The 24894-nt window shown below is 36.0% G+C and overlaps 1 protein-coding gene across 4 annotated transcripts in view; it reads left to right on the top strand.

Annotated features, from left to right (window-relative positions):
- The window catches only part of LOC113239718 (fasciclin-2), a 195611-nt gene that overhangs the window by 156305 nt on the left and 14412 nt on the right, over positions 1-24894 (top strand). For all 4 annotated transcript variants that reach the window (XM_026476812.1, XM_026476811.1, XM_026476813.1 and 1 more), the window contains exon 2: positions 23797-23959. In XM_026476812.1, coding sequence (XP_026332597.1) covers positions 23797-23959 — 163 coding nt within the window. The remainder of the gene's footprint in view (positions 1-23796; positions 23960-24894) is intronic.

Here is a 24894-nt window from a genome sequence, read left to right as displayed (position 1 = left end):
TTTCGTGTAGTGGGTGCAGGGGCCTACTCGTGCCACCCAAGCTCCTCCAGGAATCTCAGCAGCCTCCTCGGTTTGCTGAAGACTTCGGGGAGCGACTTTGGTAAGGGTACTTCGCCCTGTAGTTGGCCACGCCGGAGCACTATAGTAGTAGGATGTGCGCAGCCGTTTCCTCTCCCTCCATGCACGCTCTGCATAGAGGGCTGTCTGTGATACCTAAATTGAACAGGTGATTATTGTATGGATCGTGACCCGTTAGGGCGGCAGTTAGAGCGCGAAGCTCTTGCCTTTTGAGTTTAATTAATATTCGAGATAGACTGGCATCGAGCATTTGGAGTGCTTCCCTCGTCTGTCTACAAACCGTAAGGGTGGTCCATGTGTTATTATGTGAAGATTTTGTACCTTTGTGTATGGTTGTTCTGGACCATTTGGTAGGGGAGGGACACTATGGGTTCTGGTCCTACAGCGTCCTGATCGTCCCGTCTCTTGGTATCATGAAAAAAAGGAAATTTTGATTAAATTATGAAGAAAATGTTGAAAACCAAATACAAAAAATCCGACAACAAGCACATAAAAAAATTCGTGAGCTAAAGAAAAACATTCGTGAACGTTCGTTTGTTCCGTGGCTTAGTTGGCTTAGCGTCTGCCACGGTTTGCTAAGGAGACGTCGGTTCGAATCCGGCCGGATCGAAGGAATTTATTCAAAGTGTTCGATGTATAATTTCACAAAAAATAATTGAATATCATGGTGTGAGACATTCTGACAATCAATAAAAATGTTGAAAGGAAATTTGTAAATTATGCTGTGTATTAGGTTACGGCATTGTCGCTATTCTCTATTGTTACCTAAGTTTCATTATACCTTGTCAAGAATATGTAACAAGATGCCGTTTTCACTAAAAGTTTCATATTACGTAACGAACAGTTGCGACTTTTTAGGTGACAATAAAATTCGATTTTGTATTCAATATTATTGATAAATAAGATAATGAACTCAAACATTGACGACTCACTTTTAATTGTGTATCCGTTACGACACTAGATCAATCGAAAGTTTTTGAAATTGACTTTCAATAATTACGCTCTCTGTTATTAACTCTGAATAGGAAATTTAATTGAACGTAGGCTTCAAATGCGAATTTCTAAAGCCGTCGTTTAAAGAACGAAATTGAGGTGGCAGATTAAAAAAAGATAAAGATCAGCGTTTCGAGTTGACTTTGTTCAATCACAATTGCGTGCGTGTGGTCCACAAATTGTCTCAATTCTTTATTTAAAATTGAATTTCCGCTTAATATAGCCTAGTATATATAGTGTATTTCTTTGAAAGTCAAACCAATTGAAATTGAAGGAGTTGGTTGATTGATTGATTGTACTTATATCGTCGATTATGCTTACCAAATTTTATTTTTGCTTCAAGTTTAAAGCTTTTTATAACTTTCACATCACTAAAAATTATGACACCTTTTCATTGAAACTGATATGTTCAAAATGTTTGTACAAAATAATAATATGTAAATTATGACCTACAAATGACCTTAATAACTGTCCTTTAATACCATGCTCGAAAGTTTTTAAAGCCATTTTAAACCTTAAACCCCCACAGTTCGATGTCTTAGGTGCCATTACTGTCCCAAATCATCACCTCCGCCTGGACCCTTTTACCTCACTAACCTTCAACTAATTATTACGTATATATTAACATATTACAGGCAGATATACATTTGAAAGTTCCAAACAAGCCTAAGTAATCATATAAATTTGTTTATTGGAGGGCTATTCAGGTAACCCCTATTGATTAACGTCGTCCTGTATTCAAAACACGTCGTTTGAATTCGGACGATAGTAAGTAGTTTGCGTGAATTACCTTTGAGGTGTTAATTTTGATGCCAGAGATGTACGAAGGTATGAAAGATTTTTTTTAAAGAATTTTTAAATTTAAATTTCTAAAGATATTGAATAGTCAATGTTTAGTTATTATTTGTCGAATAACAGGATCAAGTGGATTATTTGTAAGAGAAATAATTCTGCTTGATGTCATCATCAGCTTAAACGCATCCAATGCTGGACATTAGTCTCCCCTAGAGCACGCTAACTCTCCCGGTACTGTGCCACCCTAATCCAGTAGCTGCCGGCCACCCTTCTTAAGTTGTTTATTTTGCCGCAGGGCGTCCTATACTACGTTTGCCTTGACGTGGTCGTCATTCTAGAACAAGTCTGCTCCATCTATTATCAGCGCTCATGTAGACATGTCCAGCCCACTGCCACAAGGTTACTGATTTTGCAAGCTATGTTGATCACTTTAGTTCTCTCACGTACGTCTTCATTAGGAATTTGATCCATCAGAGAAACTCCAAGCATAGATTGTACCATCGCACGACGAGCGACTTTAAATTTATGGATGAGGCCTTGTGTTAATGTCCAGGTCTCAACTCCGTAGGACATAATTGGTAGAAAGCACTGATTGGCCTTTGTCTTTAGACTCTGTGGGACAGATAACTGGACAATGTGGCTAAGTTTTGCCGAATGCCGAGCAGCCCAAACGAATTCTCCTGTCGGATTTCTTCTTGAAGTGATAAACAATAGCTGAATTAAACAACAATCTTGCGAGAATATATCTATGGAGAATACAAATAATGTAAACGAATAGAACTTTTTTAAGTCGTAAAAATGTTTAGATTTTATGTATAAAAATCATTTGTAAAAAACGTGTCGTAAAGATTATGTACATATTTCATCTTTTATCTTGAATTGTATTCAAACTCCGCATTTTTTTTTGTAATAGCAGAATCATAAAGCCTCAGACAAGGGTTGACTTCTGTCCCTTTTTTTATAAATATACAATTTAGGTTTAGTACATAATTTTCAAGTTGCTACTTTATTGTTGTCACAGTTGACAAAACGTCGTTTACCACGTGAATATAAATAGATAAAATAGGGGTAGAAATATCTTTCGAAGAGTAAAATTGCTGTTGCTGCTCACTGTGTTCCCTGGTTCGACGTGTGACAATGACATTCAAGAAAATTGGAAAATGCGACATGTCACAAAGCGAGACGTCTACAATGACGACGGATTGAAATAGCGAGGGGCTTCAAAATTGACGATGTACTTGTTTACCTTTCAAAATTGAAATTCTTTTAATGCCATATAAAGATAGTATACTAAAGCCAAATGTTAGAAACGGTCAAATTTTGTAACTTACCACCGTTGTATTGTTTAATAATATGCCAGATAACCACACCTAAGGGAATTATCTGCACTATGAGTACTAGAGTCCGGAGCACTTTCTAGGACACCCAGAATAGAATCAATTTAAAAGAGTTCATTTCCTAATTTGGTTCTACTGGGAATCAAACCCGCGACTTTCTCATCCAGCACCCGCAGTATGAACCGTTGAGCTATCGAGGTAATCGCAAATGCAGCATTATCCATTATTTCAAGTTTAATTTTCCGAGCATTAAGGCTCAAACAAACATTGCACGCCTTATAATACAGCATCTATTTCCAGCGCTAATTTTAACCCAATGCATTTAAAAACTACATATTTGATTACGCATTTCTACAATGTACAACTACACAAAACCCTAACAACCGTGCACCTGACTTTTCCAGTATAATAAATAGACCGGAGGGTAGTGAAGCTATTATGCGAAGGGCTGCGTTTGACGAGCCCGCGGGCGACACCTTGGAAAATTGGACGGAAATATAATTGGAAAATTATTCTCGCCACTTCCCAGTTAGTATAGTGGAAAAATTGATCATAGCCTAATGGATACTACACGGTGAGATTAGCACGAAAATTGTAGAACAGAGTTTAGAGTACAAGAAAAAAGATGAATTACTTACTTTGTTAATTAAATTTTTATTGAATTGATATTCAATTATTTTTTGTGAAATGACTCCACTAGTTTGTTATAATTATTAATACAAAGATCGAACACTCAGAAAAAACACTCAGAAAAAATTCCTTCGATCCGGTCGGATTCGAACCGACGTCTTCTTGCATACCGTGTCAGACGCTATACCAACAAACCACGGAACGAACCAACGGACCTCACGAATTTTTCTATGTGCTTGCGTCGTGTCTTTGTACTTGGTCTTTCAACGACTTTTTAGTCGTAGCGCCATCTATGAGAAATCTTTGACAGATTTATCACCCAGTTAGTCTTTACAGCTACCAGTCCTGGCGAGAGATGTCGCTATTCACTGCATTAATTAAATTTTTATTGAATTGTTATTCAATTCTTTTTTGTGAAATTACTCCACTAGTTTGTTACAATTATTAATACAAAGATCGAACATACCGTGCATACATATAAACATATCGAGCATACATGCATACCGTGCCAGACGCTATACCAACTAATATTGCGTCTGGCACGGTATGCAAGAAGACGTCGTTTCGAATCCGACCGGATCGAAGGAATTTTTTCTGAGTATTTTTTCTGAGTGTTCGATCTTTGTATTAATAATTATTACTTACTTTGTGTTTTATCTATGATAGTTTGGTCTTTTGCTCTGTGATTCTTATCGATTGCTTTAAACGAAATAAATATTTGTGAGAGAAAACATAATGCCCTGAAAAAAATTTGAACTTTCAAATATAGAGCCCATTTTTAGCCTAAGTGACAGGATGAATAAGTAGTGCGCCTGGTGGTAAGCGGCACGAGTGTCCAAAGCAGTTGCAGTGCTATTCAGAACTTTAAATAGCAAAGATCTAAGAGGCACTGCATCCGTCACCCTGACACATAAGTTGATAAGTTCACCCTTACTCTTCAAAACCGGAGCGCAGTAATGCTCACATTACTGCTTTGCGGCTGAAATCGGTAACTCAAATTACAAGGTAATACAAACTCTTTCACAAGGAGCTCTACCGCTACTAAAGCAGCTACTAAGCCTACTCTGTGCCACACTTATGGTGATGAAATGCCTAGAGCAATCTTTTTTCACCCCTCAAAATCGGTGATAAGTATGCGGTGAGTTTTAAATTGAATTTGTGTATCTTGTAGCGGGTTCTCATCAAAACTTCCCGTAATTAACTTTAAAGGATTTAGTAACAAGTTAGTGCATATTTATCTTCTTCGATATTGCAGTCAAAGAAGACAAAATCTAGGTGTCTACTTCCATTCTTCGTCCGACATCCGTCCGAAACTAATTACTGGCAAATAAATAATACTCGAGCAAATTAAAAGACGTAGTGCAAATGAAGCTTGATACCTACTTGACATTGTCTCTTAATTTTTGACTGATCGTTTCGGACTGAGAACGGGAATAGACCCCCTACATAGAGGAAATAGTTTAAATTAGGAATCTGAAGTAGTCGTGAAATTAATGACCTCAGTACCGAGATTACCTGTTGTGGAACTAAACTTAATTTGTGTTAGTGCTGCCTTACATGCACCTATTTAAATACAAATTGCCTCCACATGAAGTTACCACTTACCAAATACGAGTATAGTAAACTTATTAAAACATTATTACAAGTGATTTGTGTTTATTGCACAAAATAGTTGATTGTAGTAATGGTGTTATGTTACTGAACAGAATCTGCATAAGAATGCCAGCTCTTTCGATGAGTCGACTATAGTTCCATTTATACGTCTCATTATTTGTCGCGAGTCTTCTCTCAGACGAGGGTTTTAGGCCATAGTCCGCCACGCTAGCCAAATGCGGGTGGAGACTTCAAACGTTTTCCGAAGGTTGGGAACTTTCCGTCACCGAAAAGCTCATGGTAAATTTCAAATTAAATTTCGCATATAGATTCCGAAAAACTCAGAGGTGCGAGCCTTCGAACACACTTTAGTAAACATAGCCCGGTTTACCGGATGTGTGTAGATCGTATAAAAAAATTACTGCAAGCTTTTTTTGTTTCCGAGCACATTAAAACCAACTCGGGTTTTAATGTGCGACCGAATAGGCATATTCTGGGCGAATTCGAGCTAAATTAGGTAGTGGTCAAGAAAAAGTCCATTTACTTTAAAAAAACACGATATATAATGTGATAGTCTTTCGGCATTCAAACAATCTGTTACAGAATACCAAATATTTTAAGAATGAAAAAATGTACTTTTTAACCTTTTATTATTCTTTACTTTTACAAGATCATTTCAAATTTTTTAATGTTATGCAATAGTTGTTATTGGAATGCAGATTTACCAAATTATAATCAAAAGTGCTGTAATCATATAAAAGTAAAAGTTATTAATATATGAAACAAATAATGTATATGTGAAATTTTATAAAACTCTCCTATTTAAGCATAACTAAAGTATTTTCATAATTATTAATACAAAGATCGATCTGAATTAGATCTAATTGAGACAGCCAGAGAATAGCGCGCGCTTATTTCAATTTTATCGCGCGCGTCGCGACTATTATGCGTAGCCATGCTATGGGGGCTGGTTTCTATAATTTAACCGACTTTAAAAAAAGAGGTTCTCTGTATTGTATTTTTTGTGGGTATGTTACGCATCATTGAAACGATTTCCATGATTCTTTTTTATCTCAGTAGTGGTCCCTTTCAAATTTGAAGTAGGCATTTCACCCTAAGGGTGTAAAATTAGATTTATTGGATGTCATCCACTGTCTATTATAACGCACACATTCATAATCCCGCATTAAGGAAACCCTGTATCGCGCGTACCATGAATACACACATAGACAATCACAAATTACACCCAAACTCACGAGAGAAATAAATGTAGGCTTTACAAATATTTTTCCCGACCCGGGAATTGAACCCGGGACCTCTACGTGACATTCCAGCATGGCAACCGTTCGGCCACAGAAGCAGTTATTAATCCGATTTCAATAAAACTGAAGTCAGTTTTTTTATTAAAAAGTTATCAATATTTAGTATTATTTTGAATAAACGACCTACTTTAATGTCAATTACTCTAGTAGGTTTCGCTTGAACATTATAATTAATATTTGATTTCTTTAATTATTTTGAATACGAATTACGATTGCTGCTAATGAGAAATTATTAAAGCACGAAATATTGAAAACACTAATATTCAATGAATGTTTGAAAAAAGAACAATATTATTGATAAATATATTATTTTATACCACAGCGTCATTATTTCTTAAATGATAAATTCATTCAAAAGGACTCGTAGATACCTGGATTGTAATAAAGCTATTTATATGTTTTGAGATGTTTGTGAAATGATATTTACGTACTATATAAAAAAAAAATTAATTATATATTTCTCTATTGTTGACAAGAAAAGAATAGCTCAAGAATTAAATCTAACAATGTTTTGTCTTACAAAAGAAGTCAGACAATGTGGAACGCTAATTACTGCTTTCTGACATTGTTGTAATGTCAACAAAAGAAAAAAAACCCTTGTTACCTGTACATAACTAAGTTACATTACCAGCTTTGGGAGAGGAAAAATATTCCTGACAAAACCAATTACACAATAAAGTAATTCAAAGATAGCGCAAATAAAATGAAAACAATCAATTACTTGTTAGAACTTTACTTTTCTTGAGCATAACTACATTTTTGTGTTTTAGGATTTAAGCGTATACAAATCGATATGTTATTCGCAAACTCGTATCTTATAAAGAATGATTATTTATGAGATGGCAAAACTTTCGTTTATTTTAAATTTCTTATCAAGGGTGTTAATTTGGATGCGTTACTTTAAGAATAGCTGAAATCCAGTGTGTGAATATGAAGGAAATGTGATGTGAAATCAGCCTGCAAAATTTGTATATACCTACAATTCATTTTTTGCATTTCAATAACTTGTACTTTAAGATACGAGTTTGAGAAAGTAAGGCGACGAAATAGTATATCGTTTATATTTAGAATTTTTGCTTAAAAAAATGTAACGTTTCAGATAACGAAACGTAATAATCAACTCAGGGGCCCTGGCGCCACTTATTACACTATAAGTCTTTTTAATTTTTTTTAAAGTCTCGCAGTAGGGAAACTGTATACAAATAGACACCACAAATACACCCAAAGTCACGAGAGAAATAAATGTAATCCATACGAATATTTCTCTCGGCCCAGGAATCAAACCCGGGACATGTATTGCATGAAAATTAGTAGTGGCGCCACTGCAGCGCTTCTATAAGACTCAATTTTGAAGGCACCCTTAATGCGGTAAACATGTAAAGCCAGCAATTCATGTTGGCCCAGCGTTGCCCAGTGAAGGCCAATACCAACGCATATTTGCCTTGCCTTGACATCGTTCGGTGTCGCTCGCCTAGCTGGCCGAATGAAGGCGAGCGCCAACGTGTATAGAGCTCATTTGGCCTGGCTTGTCACAACTCGTAGTCGCTCGTAACCACTCATAGCACTTCGGTGTCAGTTTTTCTGCACATATTAAAGGTGTTTAAAATTATTCATATTAAGTTAAATTAATAACTTTTATGACTATAGTGAAAAATAGGCATTTTGCATTAATATTAGACATAACTGTATGATGACTTTACCATCTTAGTCACCGTAACTATGGGACCTGTAAAGGGCCCGAAACGTTGGTTTGTTTGAAAGTTTTAACATGGTAATAAGTTATAATTTCACTTCTACGATAATTTTAATGCGCAATGAAAACTGACAAGACCCAACGTATGGGCAGCTTCACAAAAGTCGTCTACATTGACCGTTTGTATTGCTTAACTTTTCGAACGTGTACGGGACGTTAGCACTAGCCGTGTATCAATTTGGCTAGGCTCGACCAACATGTATTGCAGGCTTTATAATAACCAAATTGCTTTCTTATCGGTATCATTTTTTAATTCCTTAATCTGTTAGTGATTCTAACTTAAATGAGGAAACGAACTGAGGTTCCGTGGAACGCTTTCAGTTTGCTACTGAGGGTTGTTACCCTATAATCCTGCTTTTAATTTCTTCCCACATCCAATATCACGACATCAAAAGATTCACTCGAGTCGCAATATGCGGGAATCATTACAAAATTGGGTTTCGTAATACGCACCGCACGCTTAATGATTTCAGTTTTAATTTGGTACGACTCGTGTAATGTTTTCAGTGTAGGCACAATTCCCTACGGAATAAATTATGCGAAGTGGAATTTTTTAGACTTTGAAGTGAGCGAACAAAATTTTAAGTTTTCCCGTATGTTATATGAGATTAACGATGTAGTAATAAATTTTCAGTTTTCGCGATTGTTACACATAGGAAATGATAGTATTTTTTCGGATTTAAATCACGTGTACTTGTTTCTTTAAAAAACCAATGTTTCACAGGTAGTCGTGACCATTGGACCTATAAAGGACCGCAGGCCTCAGGCTGCAGGCAACGTTGATTTGTTAGAGAAAACAAATATACACGATTTATATAAAAAAAATAGTTTCATTTCCCTTATGTAGTAGTATTTTAATATACGTAAGGCTCCATTTTATTAACGACATTAATACCAAATTTTTTTTTAATTTTCCAATTTTTACTATAAGTACACGTCTAAAATAGTGAAAAAAAAATCAAGGGATTTAATTAATACATTTGAATCGCGTAGAACTTTTGTCTATACAATATTTTGTTAAAATCCTTTGTTTAACTGCCTTCGTGGCCGAACGGTTACCATGGACTACCATGCAGAGTTCCCAGGTTCGATTCCCGGGCCGAGAGAAATATTTATATGTACATTTATTTCTCTCGTGAGTTTGGGTGTAATTTGTGGTTGTCTATGTGTGTATCCATGGCACCCGCGACACAGGGTTTCTCTCTCTTTTTATGCTTTTATATGGAATTAGCTTTACCTGCTTAAAAAGAGGAAATACTGAATTATCACATATTAATAATATTGTTGAATTTAGGTAAATCGTAGCACATTACTCATTATCTGAAATTTAATACATTATGTAACCGGCAATGTGAATAATAACCGCCGATGTATTTTAATTAATTATTAACCGGCAATCTATCTCACCACCGCTCTACATGTCTTTCAACCCTGACGTTGGCGAAATCGTCGCGCAAAACGACGGAGCCATAGATACAAAAGTTGAAGTTGAAGACTGTTATAGACGCCGTCAATTCTGATCTACGATCGCGTCATCGCAACTGATTTGAAAAAAAAAAATAAAAAAGCAACGATATAAATTAACGACAGCCTGAACGGACTTTCATTCTCATGCTTTATTTACACGGCTTTGAACAGCACTAGTCTCAAAATCAGCAAAGACATCAATCACGAATGTACCTTGTAAACTTTATCATCTCTTATTATATCGGGGATAACGTTGCTAGCACGTACAGTCTTTGTCTCAAGTATAGATCAAGTTGAATATTTTGCCTTTACGCATTTTGTTTTAGAGTTTAAATCTGAATGACTAACTTCGAGTGTCATCTGTACGCTGCTCCCTTAGCGGGGTAAACATAGGAGCGTGATATAAATGAACATCAGCAGCTTTGAACGTATCTTCAAATTTGTTTTGTTTGACTTCGGGATTGAGACTTCAGATAACCTCAGAGTGGTTCATGCGTGATTCGTGTACGGAGCTGGAGGTTTAAGTTTCAAAACTGTTTGTAGAAAGCTTGTTTTGAAATATGATTACTCTAAAAATAAGTATCACGTATAGAATTATCTACGTTACCTAGTTAAAATTACGAATTATGAAGTAATATTAAACAACGATTGAAAATATAATGTAAATAACTTAATAGAAATATTATTCTGAAATATGTCAAAAAGCAATTACCAATAAGATCTGGGGCACACAATACCACGCCAAGTCCATTTTTAAGTTACTGAATACGTATAATCTAATTGTTGTGTAACTTTTGCATGAATTTATAGAATTATAATACTGAAACTCAGTTTGTAACTTCGCAGCACTCATTAAAAAGTCGTGAAGTATTATAAGTATCAACTTTTGTATTTACTACGAAGCTTGTTGCATAATATTAGTATTTTTTTATACAAACACACTTTTTAACTTCATAAAAATTTTGATAAAATTTGTTTTGATAATAATATTATATATGGTCTAAGTATGTACTTCCGTATATAAAATTTATGTAGGTTTATATTTCAGCCATATTTATATTGTCGTCATTGATAATTATATTTACATTTGAATTTTAATAAATTTATAATACAATAATGTCCCGCAGAAGTCTGCGGTTTAATCACCACGGCTAGGGTTGGCTTGAAGAGATCTCTTTTAGAGATAAGCTCACTTTTGTATATGTCCTCTGTAACTTGTTATTTTTAATGTCATTTATTTGTGCAATAAAGAATTATAATATAAAATTTTGTGCTCTATCATATTGTGCTTAACGTGTAGGTGTATACAATATATGTTTTTTTCATAACAGCAAGTGGTGGGACGAATAAGCCGTGCGCCTGACGGTAAGCTACACGCCTGTTCATAACAATTACAGAGCCACTCAGAGCTTTAAAAGAGCACAGATTTGAGGGGCACTACCACGGCGCCCGTCACCCTGAAACGTAAGCTGACAAGTCCCATGTGCCTGTAATTTCACCAGCACCCTTACCCTTTAAAACTGGAATACAGTATGGCTGACATTACTACTTGGCGGCAGACATGGATTAGGTGGCCGTCCTTCGACGAACTCTTTCACAAAGAGCTCCACTGCTACTAAAATGACTAAACTAAACTAAAAACTAAAAATGTATGGTTATTTTTTAATGTTTACAGTTAAGTTGTGACCATGGGACCTGTAAAGGGCTTGCATCGTTGGTTTGTTTGAGAAAACAAATAAAGTATCGATTTATATCCAAAAAAATATTTATTATAGGTACGCCTCTAAAATAGTGAAAAAATAGCGACTTAATACATTTGAGTCGCGTAGAACTTTTGTATATACAACATTTTGTTAATAAGCCTTTGTTTTTCTGTTTTTAATTGGAATTAGCTTTACCTGCTTAAAAATAGCTCGGTACGTGTTTTTACATACGGAAGAATTGTAATATCGAAACAGGTTTCACTGCAGTTTAACAAATGGCGTAACATCGAAAGACAAATTTTCATTCCCCAAGACGAATTTCAATGCGAAAGATTTGCACTGCAAAGTCAAAGCTTACCTTATTGGCAAACATGGAGGGACGCCTGATAATTAATCTGGCCAGACGGATGGTCGCGAGGTGTGGAATACAAATCAGGGGCAGCTTACCATCGGGCGGGTTGAAAATCGTGCAGGTTTTACACTTTATCACTTTATAATTGGAAAATCATTGGATAATAAATCCGACATTCGGAAAACAACAGGAACTAACCTTTGACCATTTCGTTACATTGTTTCAGATTTGTTTTAGTTTTCTTGTGTGAATATTTCTCTCGTGGGAAAAAACCTTCGATTTTTGTGTTTATTAAACTTTCTACGTTGCTACGCGTTCCCAATAGTTATGAAACAAGTTTTGCGTAAGTATTTACTAACATGTAATAGCGTATTTTATGGAAAATTTGCTTCTTTATAGGTACTTACAGTTTTGCAAAATAAATATTTATCATTTTCTATGTAAGACAAACCAAATAATCTTTTTGGATTATTATTTTTGGCACTATGTTATTCAAGATTAGTAGCAGTAGAGCTCATTGTGAAAAAGTTCGTCCTGGGCAGTACTGCCACCGCACCTATATCTATCGCCAAGCAGTAATGGGAGCATAACTGCGTTCCTGTTTTAAAGGGTAAGGGTGCGGGTGAAATTACAGGCACATGTTATAAAATATGCCTCGGGGTGTTGGGCGCAGTGGCAGTGCCGCACAGATTTTTGCGACTTAAAGCTCTGAGTGGCACTGCAACTGCTATGGACAGGCGTTATGCTTATCATCAGGGGTATAACTTGTTCGTCCCGTCATTTGGTATTAGAATAATCTCAGTACTAAAAAAACCGACCTCAAAAGTACGTGGAAATACATCTATTTGCCAAGTTTTATTGAAATCGGTAACCGGAAAGTGCGCAAACCCGGATTCGTCCCCTAGTTCGCCATTATAGGGAACTTGATACAATAGCAAAATCAACCATTAAAATAATTGCTCCTTATAATAAAATTTAGGCACTATTTATACAAATGAAACTTCTTGCGTGAACAGCCACCCATAGAGGTGGATGATTTTCTTCAAAATGAAATGGAACTGCTATGGAGGTACCCTCTTTCCAACAAAAAAGAATCATCAAAATCGGTTCACAAATACCGGAGTTATCGCGTAACATACATAAAAAAACATAGAGTCGAATTGAGAACCTCCTCCTTTTTTTGAAGTCGGTTTAAAAAAAGAAAAATGTTCTGAGTATATCTAACATTTTGACCATCTGACAACCCTAAATCGGATGAAAAACGTGATGAGAGCACGTTTACAAGGCGCATTAATGAAAAATTTCATTCCGAAATGTCTGGATTTATTTTTTTTGTAGGAAGAATGAAGACTGATTTTTAATCTCTTTGATTGGGATATGGCGTTTCATCTTTTGTTTTTTTAATCATTAATGTTTCGAAACGTTTGTCTTCTTAGCTGAATTTGATGCTTTTGGGTGTTAACATTACGAATTAGTCGAAGCAAAATGAAGAAACAGATTCGTTCCACGTAAAATAATTAATGACGTCAGTTTTTTCCTTTTACATAAAACTATGTACATTTTGTTATGAGGCCAAGCTACGGAAAAAACAAGTCGTGCGCCTAAGCGAAACGCCTATATGTAGTAGTTGCAGTACCACTTAGAGCTTCAAATCGCAAAGATCTGAGGAACACTGCCACTGCGCCACCCTGAAACATTTGTTGACAAGTACCATGTGCCTGCAATTTCACCAGCAGCTTCCCCTTTACAACCGAAACGCAGTAATGCCCACATTATAGCTCGACAGCAGAAATAGGTAAGGTGACAGTACCTACTTCCCTAGATAACTATTTTACAAGGAGCTCTACTGCTACTAAAATAATATTAATGTCAAGACGTTTAATTTTTTCACAATAAAGGAGTTAAAATAATTCTGAATATCTGTGCCCTTTAGCGTGCTGAATAAATGTAACCATTTTGTAAGATTTACACACGACACAGCCGTTGTAGTTATCTGAAAAATTGAACTAACTGCAGTTTTATTAGGAGTAACAAGCGCGTAGGTGACAATGCTCTTAGAATTGGCACCGACAGTCTTTACAATTGCTCACTTTGGAGTCGTTTCTTTTTTTAGAAAACTTTATTCTTTATAACGAACAGTCAATACGTGTACCTCTAACAAAAGCTATTCAATTTTTTCAAGAGTCGAATTTTGCAAATGGATTGGAGAAATGCACGAATAGAACGGGAATAAAATAGAATTTTGTTCACCAACATACTTTGAAAGTAGGCAAGTTCTTCGTGCCCCATTTGCATCTATTTTACTACCCTAAGGTCGCTAGAAGATCGGTAAAATAAATTGCTACTTAGCAATAGGTCTGTTGGGCATTAGCTTATTTACTATATTATATAGTATATTCTTGACCGTATACGAATATATTTAAATGAACACATGAAAGAATTTCGTTAATGATGTGGTTACTATATATTTAATTTGCCGCCATTCATTGACAAACTTAAATACACGATTGTCCCAAAATTCAAACTTTGAGAAAAGTCAATTAAGAAGAAGAAATTTTCCGTCGGTAATAAACAAACGCGGGGTGAAATGATGTCGGTTTGTTTGCGGGCTATAAAGTGAGGAACTAGGGGTACAGAGGCACAGTAAGCATCACCGGGTAATTAATGGTCGGCCAGGGTATGCAGGGGTGAAATTGGATAAATTTGCGAGCTATTCTAAGCTTAAAAGGGTGGACTATTGGTAAACAAAACTAATTAATGCTTAGGTTGATTACATAGATACTTTGCTTCGAACTTTAACGACGCCTAAGAGGTAAAGTTTTCAGCATTATTGGCATATGTATGGTGTGGTGTAACAGACTGGTGTCCGCAATACGAAATATGGGCGCCTACGTATGGTATAAATTCCAGGAACAGTGAATAATGTGTAAATGCATTCACGCCTTCACAGCCGGTGACAAGGAACGTGTTTCTAAAATTTGAATTCAAATTTATTGTGCCCATGGGACGCCGTAAATATCCAACGCAATAAAGGCGTCCAAAATGCTCCCCATAAAAATTCTACAAATTCAGCACATATTGAGTGGTCTCGAGATCTAAGTATGGGAAGCGGTTGAAGGTGGCAGCATCCGACCCTCGTATTTAGCTATTGTTTTAAGTGGGCTACACTTCGTTACGCCCCGGTACTCAACCGAATTTTTTGAGATCGGGCTTTTTATTCTATATTTTCTACGAGGGCTCTTCGCTAAACTGATAATGACGGCGATAAGGGGGATTTCGCTGTAACAGTGTTTAGCAAGACCGGAGAGCGATGAAAATTTATTGTAACCGGTGTAATGTTTTCCTTTAGTCGTAATGGTGATCCTTATAACTTGAACACCTGATTCGGAAGACTATTCTAAGAAATATTTTTAAAGATACCGACACTGTTTGCACTGTGGCTGAGAATGTCCCGGTTTCGATTCTCGACAAGTGCAGTGGCAGTGTCCTTAAGATCTTTGTGATTTAAAGCTCTCAGTGACGTGTCGCTTACCATCAGGCGCACGACTTCTTAGTTAGTATTATTTTAAAAATGCATTTTGGCCACCTCAATGGCCTGACGGTTTGCACTGTGGGTGCTGGATGAGGAAATTCCGGGTTCGATTCCCGTTACGACCAATGGTTCTGGTCAGGGTGTTCTGGGTGGTGCTTTGGATTCCGTTGCTCTGGTACTCATAGTACAGGGAATTCCCTAGTCTGGGATCAGGTAATCGATGTGGTTGTTTGTTATATTTCATTATTTCTTACATGATGAAGCGATGAAGTGATGCAACAAACTTCTGCTTTTCCTTCCGCAACCGCGGAAGTTCCGCACTCTTTTTCACATCTGTTTCCATTTCTGATTCCGCAACTTTTATAATGGAACTTTTATCGAAAATTTATAACATTCGCGATGGATCAGGCGCGTGCGCGTATTGCTTTGCGGTGGAGTGCGTGAGTTGTTGCAGTTTTGTGTTACGTTTAGTGCTATTATGAAACCAAACACAAGCCCTATCTGGAACTATTTCGTTGAGATTTTTATAGTATTCACACTTCCGCATCTGCTTCTGTTTCTGTCAAGATTTGATTCTCACGTCTGTTTCCGTTACGACACTTCCGTTGCGTCACTAACAAAAACTTAAATAACAGATTTCATCTTTGTTAAGTTTGTCGGTCCATACAAAATTATAATATCTGCGTACCTGCGCCTGTACTTATATGAAAGTGTACTTGTAATCTCCTCGGCAACTCAGGATAGGGGAACAAAGGGAACCGTTTAATTTCATTCGTTTTTTCCCTATATATCTATACCTATTCAGAACGCGAGGAAACGCTTCGCTGTACTCTTTGTAAGTCCCGCTAGGTCGTCAGGTAAAACAAAGCGATTTGACACATGAATTGTTTGAAACATACCTGCCTTGGGCAACTACATCCCTCGCAAACAATCCGCAAGAGTAATTTATCTCATTTCCCTCGATTTCGACCTTTTCGTCTTATGTCAAATGGGGTGAACTCAGTCTCAGTCTCAGGACATATACATAATTTATGTTGATGTTGTGGTGATTGTATTATAGAGCTATAATTGCTGGGGCGATGCTCATTTTGACTAATCGTTTTGGTTATTTGATTTACGTGAAGATGGAATGGACATTGTGGAAATTACATTGTTCTAGGTATTTATATGTGATTTTTACATTTATGAATTCATCAGAGGCTCATTAAGTCTCGTCTTTAAAAAATTTGAGACGACTTAGAATACTGAATGATGAATTTGTATACCAAATTTAGAACAGAAATTTAAATTCATTTTTGTAATTGTCTTTGTAGATATTTAATTAATGTTGCCGCAGGCAAATTGTGCACTAAGAAAACAATATTGTCTTCCAATCCAATTTGCGTTCGAAGCGTTAATTCAACAGATTTTCGGATTTTCTCCAAGCCTTACCACTGCCAAGTTCTCCGTCGCGACGCTCCCTCCGGCGACGCATCCGACAGGGGAGGTTGGGGCTTAATTAGGAAATAATGCCTAAGCGATTAATCACAATACCCTACACATAGAGTTGAGAGTGGTAGTCTTTTGTTTTTGCATCGGGAAGCAAGGTGTTGTTTTGTGTCTGGGATTCCGTGATAGAGGAATGTTCATGAGACAATTTTCACACCGACATGACGTAATGTAATTTATCTCGTATAACGTCAGTCCGTAAGACTATTTGAAAGTAATAAAATTATTATTTTGTATACAAAGAGCGAACAAGCGCAAAGAAAAATTACTTCAATTCTAGTTGGATTGAAAGAATTTTTCTGTGTTTCATTAATAATAATGTGTAAAGGTGAGTATCATAGTAGTAAAATATCATGATATTATTCAATAAAAATAATACATAGTAACAAAAATAATTATATCCTAAGAAGACAGTCTTCCCAAGCTGATCATGTTGGTATTAGATAATATAATTATTGATTTTAACGGTCGGGTTGCTAACGAATGTTTTAGAAGCTTTTAACAGAAATAATATCGTAGATCCGTAAAATAAACTTTAAATACGTAGTGGCTTTTGAAAATTTGTTGAAAACGTTCTTTTTTTTCAAAAAATCTGCGTTAGCTTTTTTAAGTCGTGCTCCTTGTGGTAAGTGATTATAAAAGTACTGTATTAAACGGAAAACTAATAAACCACGATCTTAAATATTAAGCGTCTAAATTGTGCAAACTACAACATTTAGCAATGCGTCAAAATTTAATTTCATTTGTATCATATTCCCAGAACGATTCTCTTAGCATGAAACCAATTACACTCGAGTCACTCCACTGCAAAAATATGAAGCCTGTAATGAGATCAACGCATATTAATGAATATGGTGGTGGACGACGGGTAATACAAACTCCTTATAATATAAATATAAATCCAGCTCCTCGTAATGTGGTCTTCAACATGATTTCCGACGGGACAAGGGACGTCTCCGTTAGACCTGAAACTGCCACGGTTCGTTTCCCACCGTATGTGAGTTCACCATAGTCGTTAAAGTCAAGCCGGTGTTTATGGGAAAAATAGTAGAGAATAACTCTCTAACTTTTTTGTGTTCCACGACCCAAAACCCGAACCCTTTTTTCAGACGTGTTTTATTAACCTTCTGTTGTTCTACTTTTTGTTTTCGAGACGTGTATCAATCGTCGTTATTCGCATTGTATGTATTTTTTTAAGATGCCAAGGATGGGACGAGCAAGTCATGCGTGTAGAGGTAAGCGACCTCCCTTGTCACTGCGTGCATCATGCTGAGACATAAGTTGTAAAATCCCCTTGTGCCTGTAATTTTACTAGCATCTTTAACCCTTCAAAAGCGAAACGCAGTAATGCTCACATTACTGATTGGCGGCAGAAATAGGTTATGTGGTAGTACCCTGAATAAACTTTTAAAATTTCGATGCCTTACTTTCTCAAACTTGTATCTTATAAAGAGTGATTGTTCAGGAGATGGCAAAACTTTATATTTATTTTAAATTTCTTATCAAGGGTACTCATTTTGCAGGCTGATTTCACAACAATCCTTTTTTGCATGTCAGTAACTTTGTGCTTTAAGATACGAGTTTGAGAAAGTAAAGCGACGATTTGGTCAAACTATTGCTGGTTAGTACTAAGAGTGTAATTTTCCTTAAAAAAATCTACGTAGATTTTTTTAGCTGCTGCGGTAATTCAAAATTTTTTCAAGGTGTTGTAGAGCCTCAATGACTTCGTTACGATTCATCGGACTATCATCTTTACCTTCACTACTTGCTTTCAAAGGTCAAATTCTTTTCCTGTGCTCCTAGTTTAAATAACTCATGATCCATTATAATACCTGCTAAAGCGCATTAGGTAACACAACACCTACACATTATTAATGAATTTAACGTCACGCGTCCGCAAATCCTAACCAAAGCGCTTGTTACGAATTAAATGAACATAATTGGTAATACAAAACCGCGCAGGGATGTTTGCCCGTTATGAAGCATACAAATTTTCCACAAACCCTTTAATCCTCTGTTCGCTTATTTCACTTGTCCCCTTGTTGGCGAATTGTCCCCTGCGTACTCGTACCCCGAATGTTGATAATATTTCGTTGATGCCTTGAAGGTATGTTTGTAAAATTCATGTTAAGCTTTTGATACGGTACGTGTCTTCTGCGGCAGGTGCGTGTTGTTTTATAGAATGGTACCCAAGGGGTAAAAATAATGAATAATGTAACGCTATTATCTGTATTTTCACTTTTACCTTTAAAAAGTATTAAGTGATCGTTGTGCAAATACGAGGATGAATAGAAATGTTTTTCAACGCTGTACAATTCTGAAATCATCAATAGTTGCTTACTCTGACCATCACCGATTATTAAGAAATTATTAAGAAGCAAATGCATTGAAATTTTTTCAATATAATTTTCGGTGTTCTGTCACAAAGATTTCCTACATATTGCGCATGTCAGGAACAAAAATTGTAAGTAACATCGTAAGCAAGTTACGGGTTTTCTATCGTCGAGCTTTGGGGTCTTTCTTTTGGGAATTCAATACAAATTCCCTTAGCCAATCTATATGGGACAAAAGAACGTCAAAGTTATTTTTTGACTATGTGAAAATTCCGCATTCACCCCCTGGTGGGAGGTTTATGAAATATGAGTTGTAAATCAAAAATAAGTATCTTTCAGTAGGCATGTTATTTATTTTCATGACATTTGATGTGAATTTCATATTACAAATGGTGAATCTTATTTATGGGAAAAGAGCTTGTATATGTATGAACAAAACATGACAATTAAAAGATAAAATCCATTTTTTCCGACATACTTTTATATTTGCTTTATAAAAGTTGTTATTCGGGAGCATAAAAGTTATTAAAACATTGTTTCATGTACTTTTACTTTCGTCACAAATAGGTGTTTTAGACACTTATTTTCGTAAATTGCCTACAAATTCTTGTATGAATGAAACTTTTCTCATTTCATACAATTTTTCATATCAACTCTGTTTACCGTAAAGAATAAACCGTTTTAAAACTTCCGAACACAAATAACATCGTTCTGGGAACGCATGCGTCGTTACTTGTACCGCAATATTTACAAAAGTTTGTTTTTCATGGAAAAAAATCTGAATTTCTATCCTGTATTTTTCTTTACACTATGTCGGCTTATAAAATGCAGCGCAGTGTGGTACGTCGGAAACTCTGAAGGGGCGTCGCACGAAGACTGCATACGAATCATCTGTAAAAAATTCTACCCGCCTCCCTGATGTACGAAATAAGACCGCAATGTTACAAAATGTATATAGTGTGCTATTCAAAGAAGTAACGCTTTTAATAAGCAGATTTACAAAATTTATTTCAATGAACTGTCAGTTAACGGGATTACAATCTATTATAACATCTACACTTTATGTTCTTTGTAAATATTCCACTGTTGAGATATTAAATTGTTTGTTTTGTTTGTTTGTTTTGTTTTATACATGGTTAAAAAACTTTTTAAATTGTTTTTATTAAAGTGCCATGCTTTCAAACTGTAAGCAGAAGTCAAGTTGATATTTAGCCTTCTTAGATTGCGTTCAAGCGCAAAATTAACTTCAACGCTTAAAATTGCTTTACAACTGTCAGTCCACACATGTTGATAAACAAATTGCTAAACTTTTCAAACGAAGCAAATCAAAAACAAAAAGTTTTAATTAATATTGGACATGTACGTACAGATATGACGTATACATGTATGTATTAAATGTAATTAATTTCATGTAAAATGAAACAAAAGGTATTGCATAAATTCAAATCTTCAGAGCGGTAGTAGTAGTAGAGGTCTTTGTAAAAGAGTTCTGCCAAGGAAGTACTGACTTACCTATTTCTGCCGCCAAGCAGCAAGGTGCTCATATTGCTAAGGTTGCTGGTGCAATTACAGGCCCGTGAGTCGTTACAACTTACGTCTCAGGGTGACGGGTGCAGTGTCAGTGCCCCTCAGATCTTTGTGATTTAAAGCTCTGTGTGACACTGCAACTGTTATGGATCGGCATGTCACTTACCGCCACTATGACTTGGTCGACCCATTACAAAAATAAGCTCAGTGGGACCACGATTGCTTCTTAATTGAGACCATGACTGATTTCATCTTTAATAATGTACAATACCGTAATCATTGTAACGCGAATAATCGCGAAATCCTATGAACTCGAAATGTACAAATATTTATACATTTTTTTCATTAATTTTCCATAACAAAACAATGTACAGTGGTTCTTAAATTTAACCTACCTTTCTGCAATCCCTTTAACGTGCTTATATGTAGGTGGTTACAGCCATCGCACAGCTTAATGCGCTTTATTTTTAGAAAAACAAAAATATTAAATTAAAAAATAAAATATTAAACAAAACAAATTATAATAAACAACATTAACTGATACTATTACTAACAACAATAACCAATAATATTAATAGTTAAACAATTTTTTCATCAAACAGTGCTGGAGTATTGTTTGACGAAAACTGCCTTCAACCTGTATTTGCATTGTTTCCCATTCTTACATCTTATAATAGTTTCTTCTTGAAGGTCTTTATGTAATGTGTTTAGCGTATCAGGGAGCATGTAATCCCTTCTTCTTTGTGCGTAATTAGATGTTTAACATCGCATGTATTTCTATGTATTCCCATTTTCATTTTTACAAATTATCTACACTCATAGAAAATTACGTGCCACTTGTCATCTCTATTTCTATAAAGACAATCTTAAATGAACCAGAAAAATTTGAAAAAATGTTATAGGAACCATTTTATAATAAAATTTGTACAAAATTTCTAATGTCGTTTTATAATTTAAAATGCTGTGTTTAGGGGTGTATAGACAAACCTGTGTATTACACTTTATCTATCTAGACAAGTTCTTATTAAATATGCTACGTTGTATTTCGCATTTTACACAAGCTTGATTTTCGACCTAAGCTTAACGATGCAGCTGTATTGAAAATGTTGCAACTTTATTTATAAATTATACCTGCGCAAAGGTATACCTAGATCCTAGTAAGCTTTCAGGCACGAGATCCACGGAGAATCCTTCGAATAACGAAACGCTTCGTGAGTAGGTTCGCCGACACTTGAAACGCCGTATAATATAAAAGATATAGTTACATTTAGGAAGTCGCAGACATATTGTGTTTTGCGAATTGTGGAGTATACGAATGTTTCCTTTTTGAAGACATCGCAAATATTAAGCTTTTTGTGTAGCCCGTTTCCCGCCTCTAGTGACGTCATATAAGATCAAACCAAATTACGTATTATTTCTGTTTCAGTTGAAGTTATGGAGAGAAAATTAGAAGTGGTAGACTACACTTCTCTGATCTTTTAGTCTTTAATGACTGGAGATTTCACGGTCTGTGATTGGTCTATAAATACGTAATTTAATAATGACGCGATCTCAATAACTAAATTTTGTTTCCACCCATCTTTTTTTTTCTTTATCGTTTCCTCGATATATCCAATACCTTGTTAAGTAAGCAATTTTATACTTTTGTTACACACAAAATTCTCCAGAGCTTACCCGTTCTCCCCCATTAGTGTCAGTTGAACCACAAAAAGGGGCAACCAAATACAATTAGCTAACGGAGTCTTGCATCGAGTAAGAATATCTTCATTAACGAACCTACTGACGATCACGTGCTGAGCATTGGTAAACTTGATTAAGACTAGGGACTGTTACGAAATAGAACTTGTTTGTTTTTTGGTTCATATTAAAAGTTTGGCTTACTGGTTAATAGTTAAAATAATTATTACTTTTTCATTATCATCATTATCACTCTGCCATATGACACCCACTGCTGGGCATAGGCCTCCTCCAACGATCTCCACGACGATCGGTTCTGCGCTGCCCGCATCGATCGGCTTCCCGCGACCTTTGCCAGATCGTCGGTCCACCTGGTGGGGGGCCTACCCACTGAGTGTCGTCCGGTGCACGGTCGCCATTGAAGAACCTTTCCACCCCAACGACCATCGGTTCTCCTAGCTATGTGCCCCGCCCACTGCCACTTCAGCTGTGCAATTCTTCGACCTATGTCGCTTACCTTAGTTCTCCTCATCACGTAGGGAAATACCGAGCATCGCTCTCTCCATTGCCCGCTGAGTGACCTTGAGCCTTCTTATGAGGCCCATAGTGAGGGACCACGTTTCTGATCCATATGTTCATCTTAAGACCCACTCTTTGGGAAACACTACTGATATCTTCGAGCATTATGTTCAGGTCTCCCAAGGTCTCAGCCATAAGAACTATATCATCGGCGAATCGTAAGTGCGTTAGATACTCGCCATTGATGTTGATGCCAAGTATTAGTTTTTATTAAAAAAAAATACCAATCTCACAATTGGGATTACATTTATTTGTCAAGTTTTATTCAAGCGGTTTAACGGAAAGTGGGTGAAATCCAAAAAACTGGATCCATCCCTTATTTTGCCACTCTTAGAGGTGCAATATTTTCTTCTTTAACTACCTACCGCTGAAGTATCCTCCCAACAAGAAAAAAAAAATCGAAATCGGCTCACAAATGTCGGTGTAATCGCGTAACATTCACAAAACATCTAAGTCAAATTGAGAACCTCCCCTTTTTTAAGTCGGTTAGAAATGGCAAATTCAAACAATCAGCACGATGCAACTTTAATTTAGAGTTATTATCCCAGCTGGTACTTGTGTGTGGATTGCGTGTCTAATGCCTTGTTTAGGTCGATGCGTTTGAAGTTTTACCTAAATCTCTTTTTTTTGTTAACAGGATGTTCAGCACAAGATCTGAGGATATTTCCAGTGCAGAAACAGCAGACAGTGGCGGTGGGCAAATCTGTGGTGCTAACCTGTCAGGCTGATGCTCCTGATCCTGGACTGGTCACGCAACCGCAATGGAAAAATCCTAAGGGTCTCGTCATCAATGAAGCCGCGTAAGTATACTTCTACTTCAAAACTGTAGCGACGGACTATTTTATCAGTTCGTCTTCTTCTTGCATGTATAACTTTTTTCATATTAGGTTTATTATGCAAATATCAATTTATAGATATTTTCAGTGCTACAATTCTTGATGCAATTGAAAAGTGAGGTGCATAGCTAAATCTGTAGAATGAATAAGAACTTTTACTAGCATCAGTTGCAAAATACGTAGTGTGTTGTTTTACATAAGCGATTGACAACATTTGATAACATTATGACTACTCGAGTTCTTAGGTTTTCGCGATTGTTATACATATTGGTCACGGTTGACTGATGTCAACCGTGACCAATATGTAAAACGTCGGTTTGTTTGAAAAAACAAATATACGCGATTTAAATCCGGAAAAATAGTTTCATTCCTATTATGACTACTCATTTCTACTCTAGCGTAAATAAAAATAAAATATATTTAATAAACTTAGTATATATTGATGTATAAGTACATGACTTCGCTCAATTCACGTAATGTTTATGTACAAGCATGTATGTTATTTTAAATTATCTGAACCCTATTTAGGTAATTTAAAATATAATACAGAGTGTAATCGTTAAGTGTGCCCATGCGATGATCCCGAAAATATCTATATATAAGCAAAATAAAACCTTTAAACTGTTATCGAAAGTACGTTACCTATTGGGTAAAATTATATCAATAGCTTTTTTAAATAAAACTAGAAATATCCAAACTTTTAACATTAAACGCTCCTATGCCTTAATATAACATTCGTAGAGAGGCTTTAGTTGAGTTGAGTTGTACTTTGTACTTTTGATATCAGTGTGAAGGTTTTTGATATCTCTTATATTTACGGAATAATTACCTGGGCATACTTAACATTATACCCTATATATATATATATATATATATATATATATATATATATATATATA

This window comes from Hyposmocoma kahamanoa, unplaced genomic scaffold, assembly GCF_003589595.1.
Source record: "Hyposmocoma kahamanoa isolate Upper Pololo Valley unplaced genomic scaffold, ASM358959v1 114, whole genome shotgun sequence".
In the NCBI taxonomy this organism is placed as follows: Eukaryota; Metazoa; Arthropoda; class Insecta; order Lepidoptera; family Cosmopterigidae; genus Hyposmocoma; species Hyposmocoma kahamanoa.
Note: the sequence above shows the minus strand (reverse complement) of the source record. Positions and strands in the feature narration are given on the sequence as shown.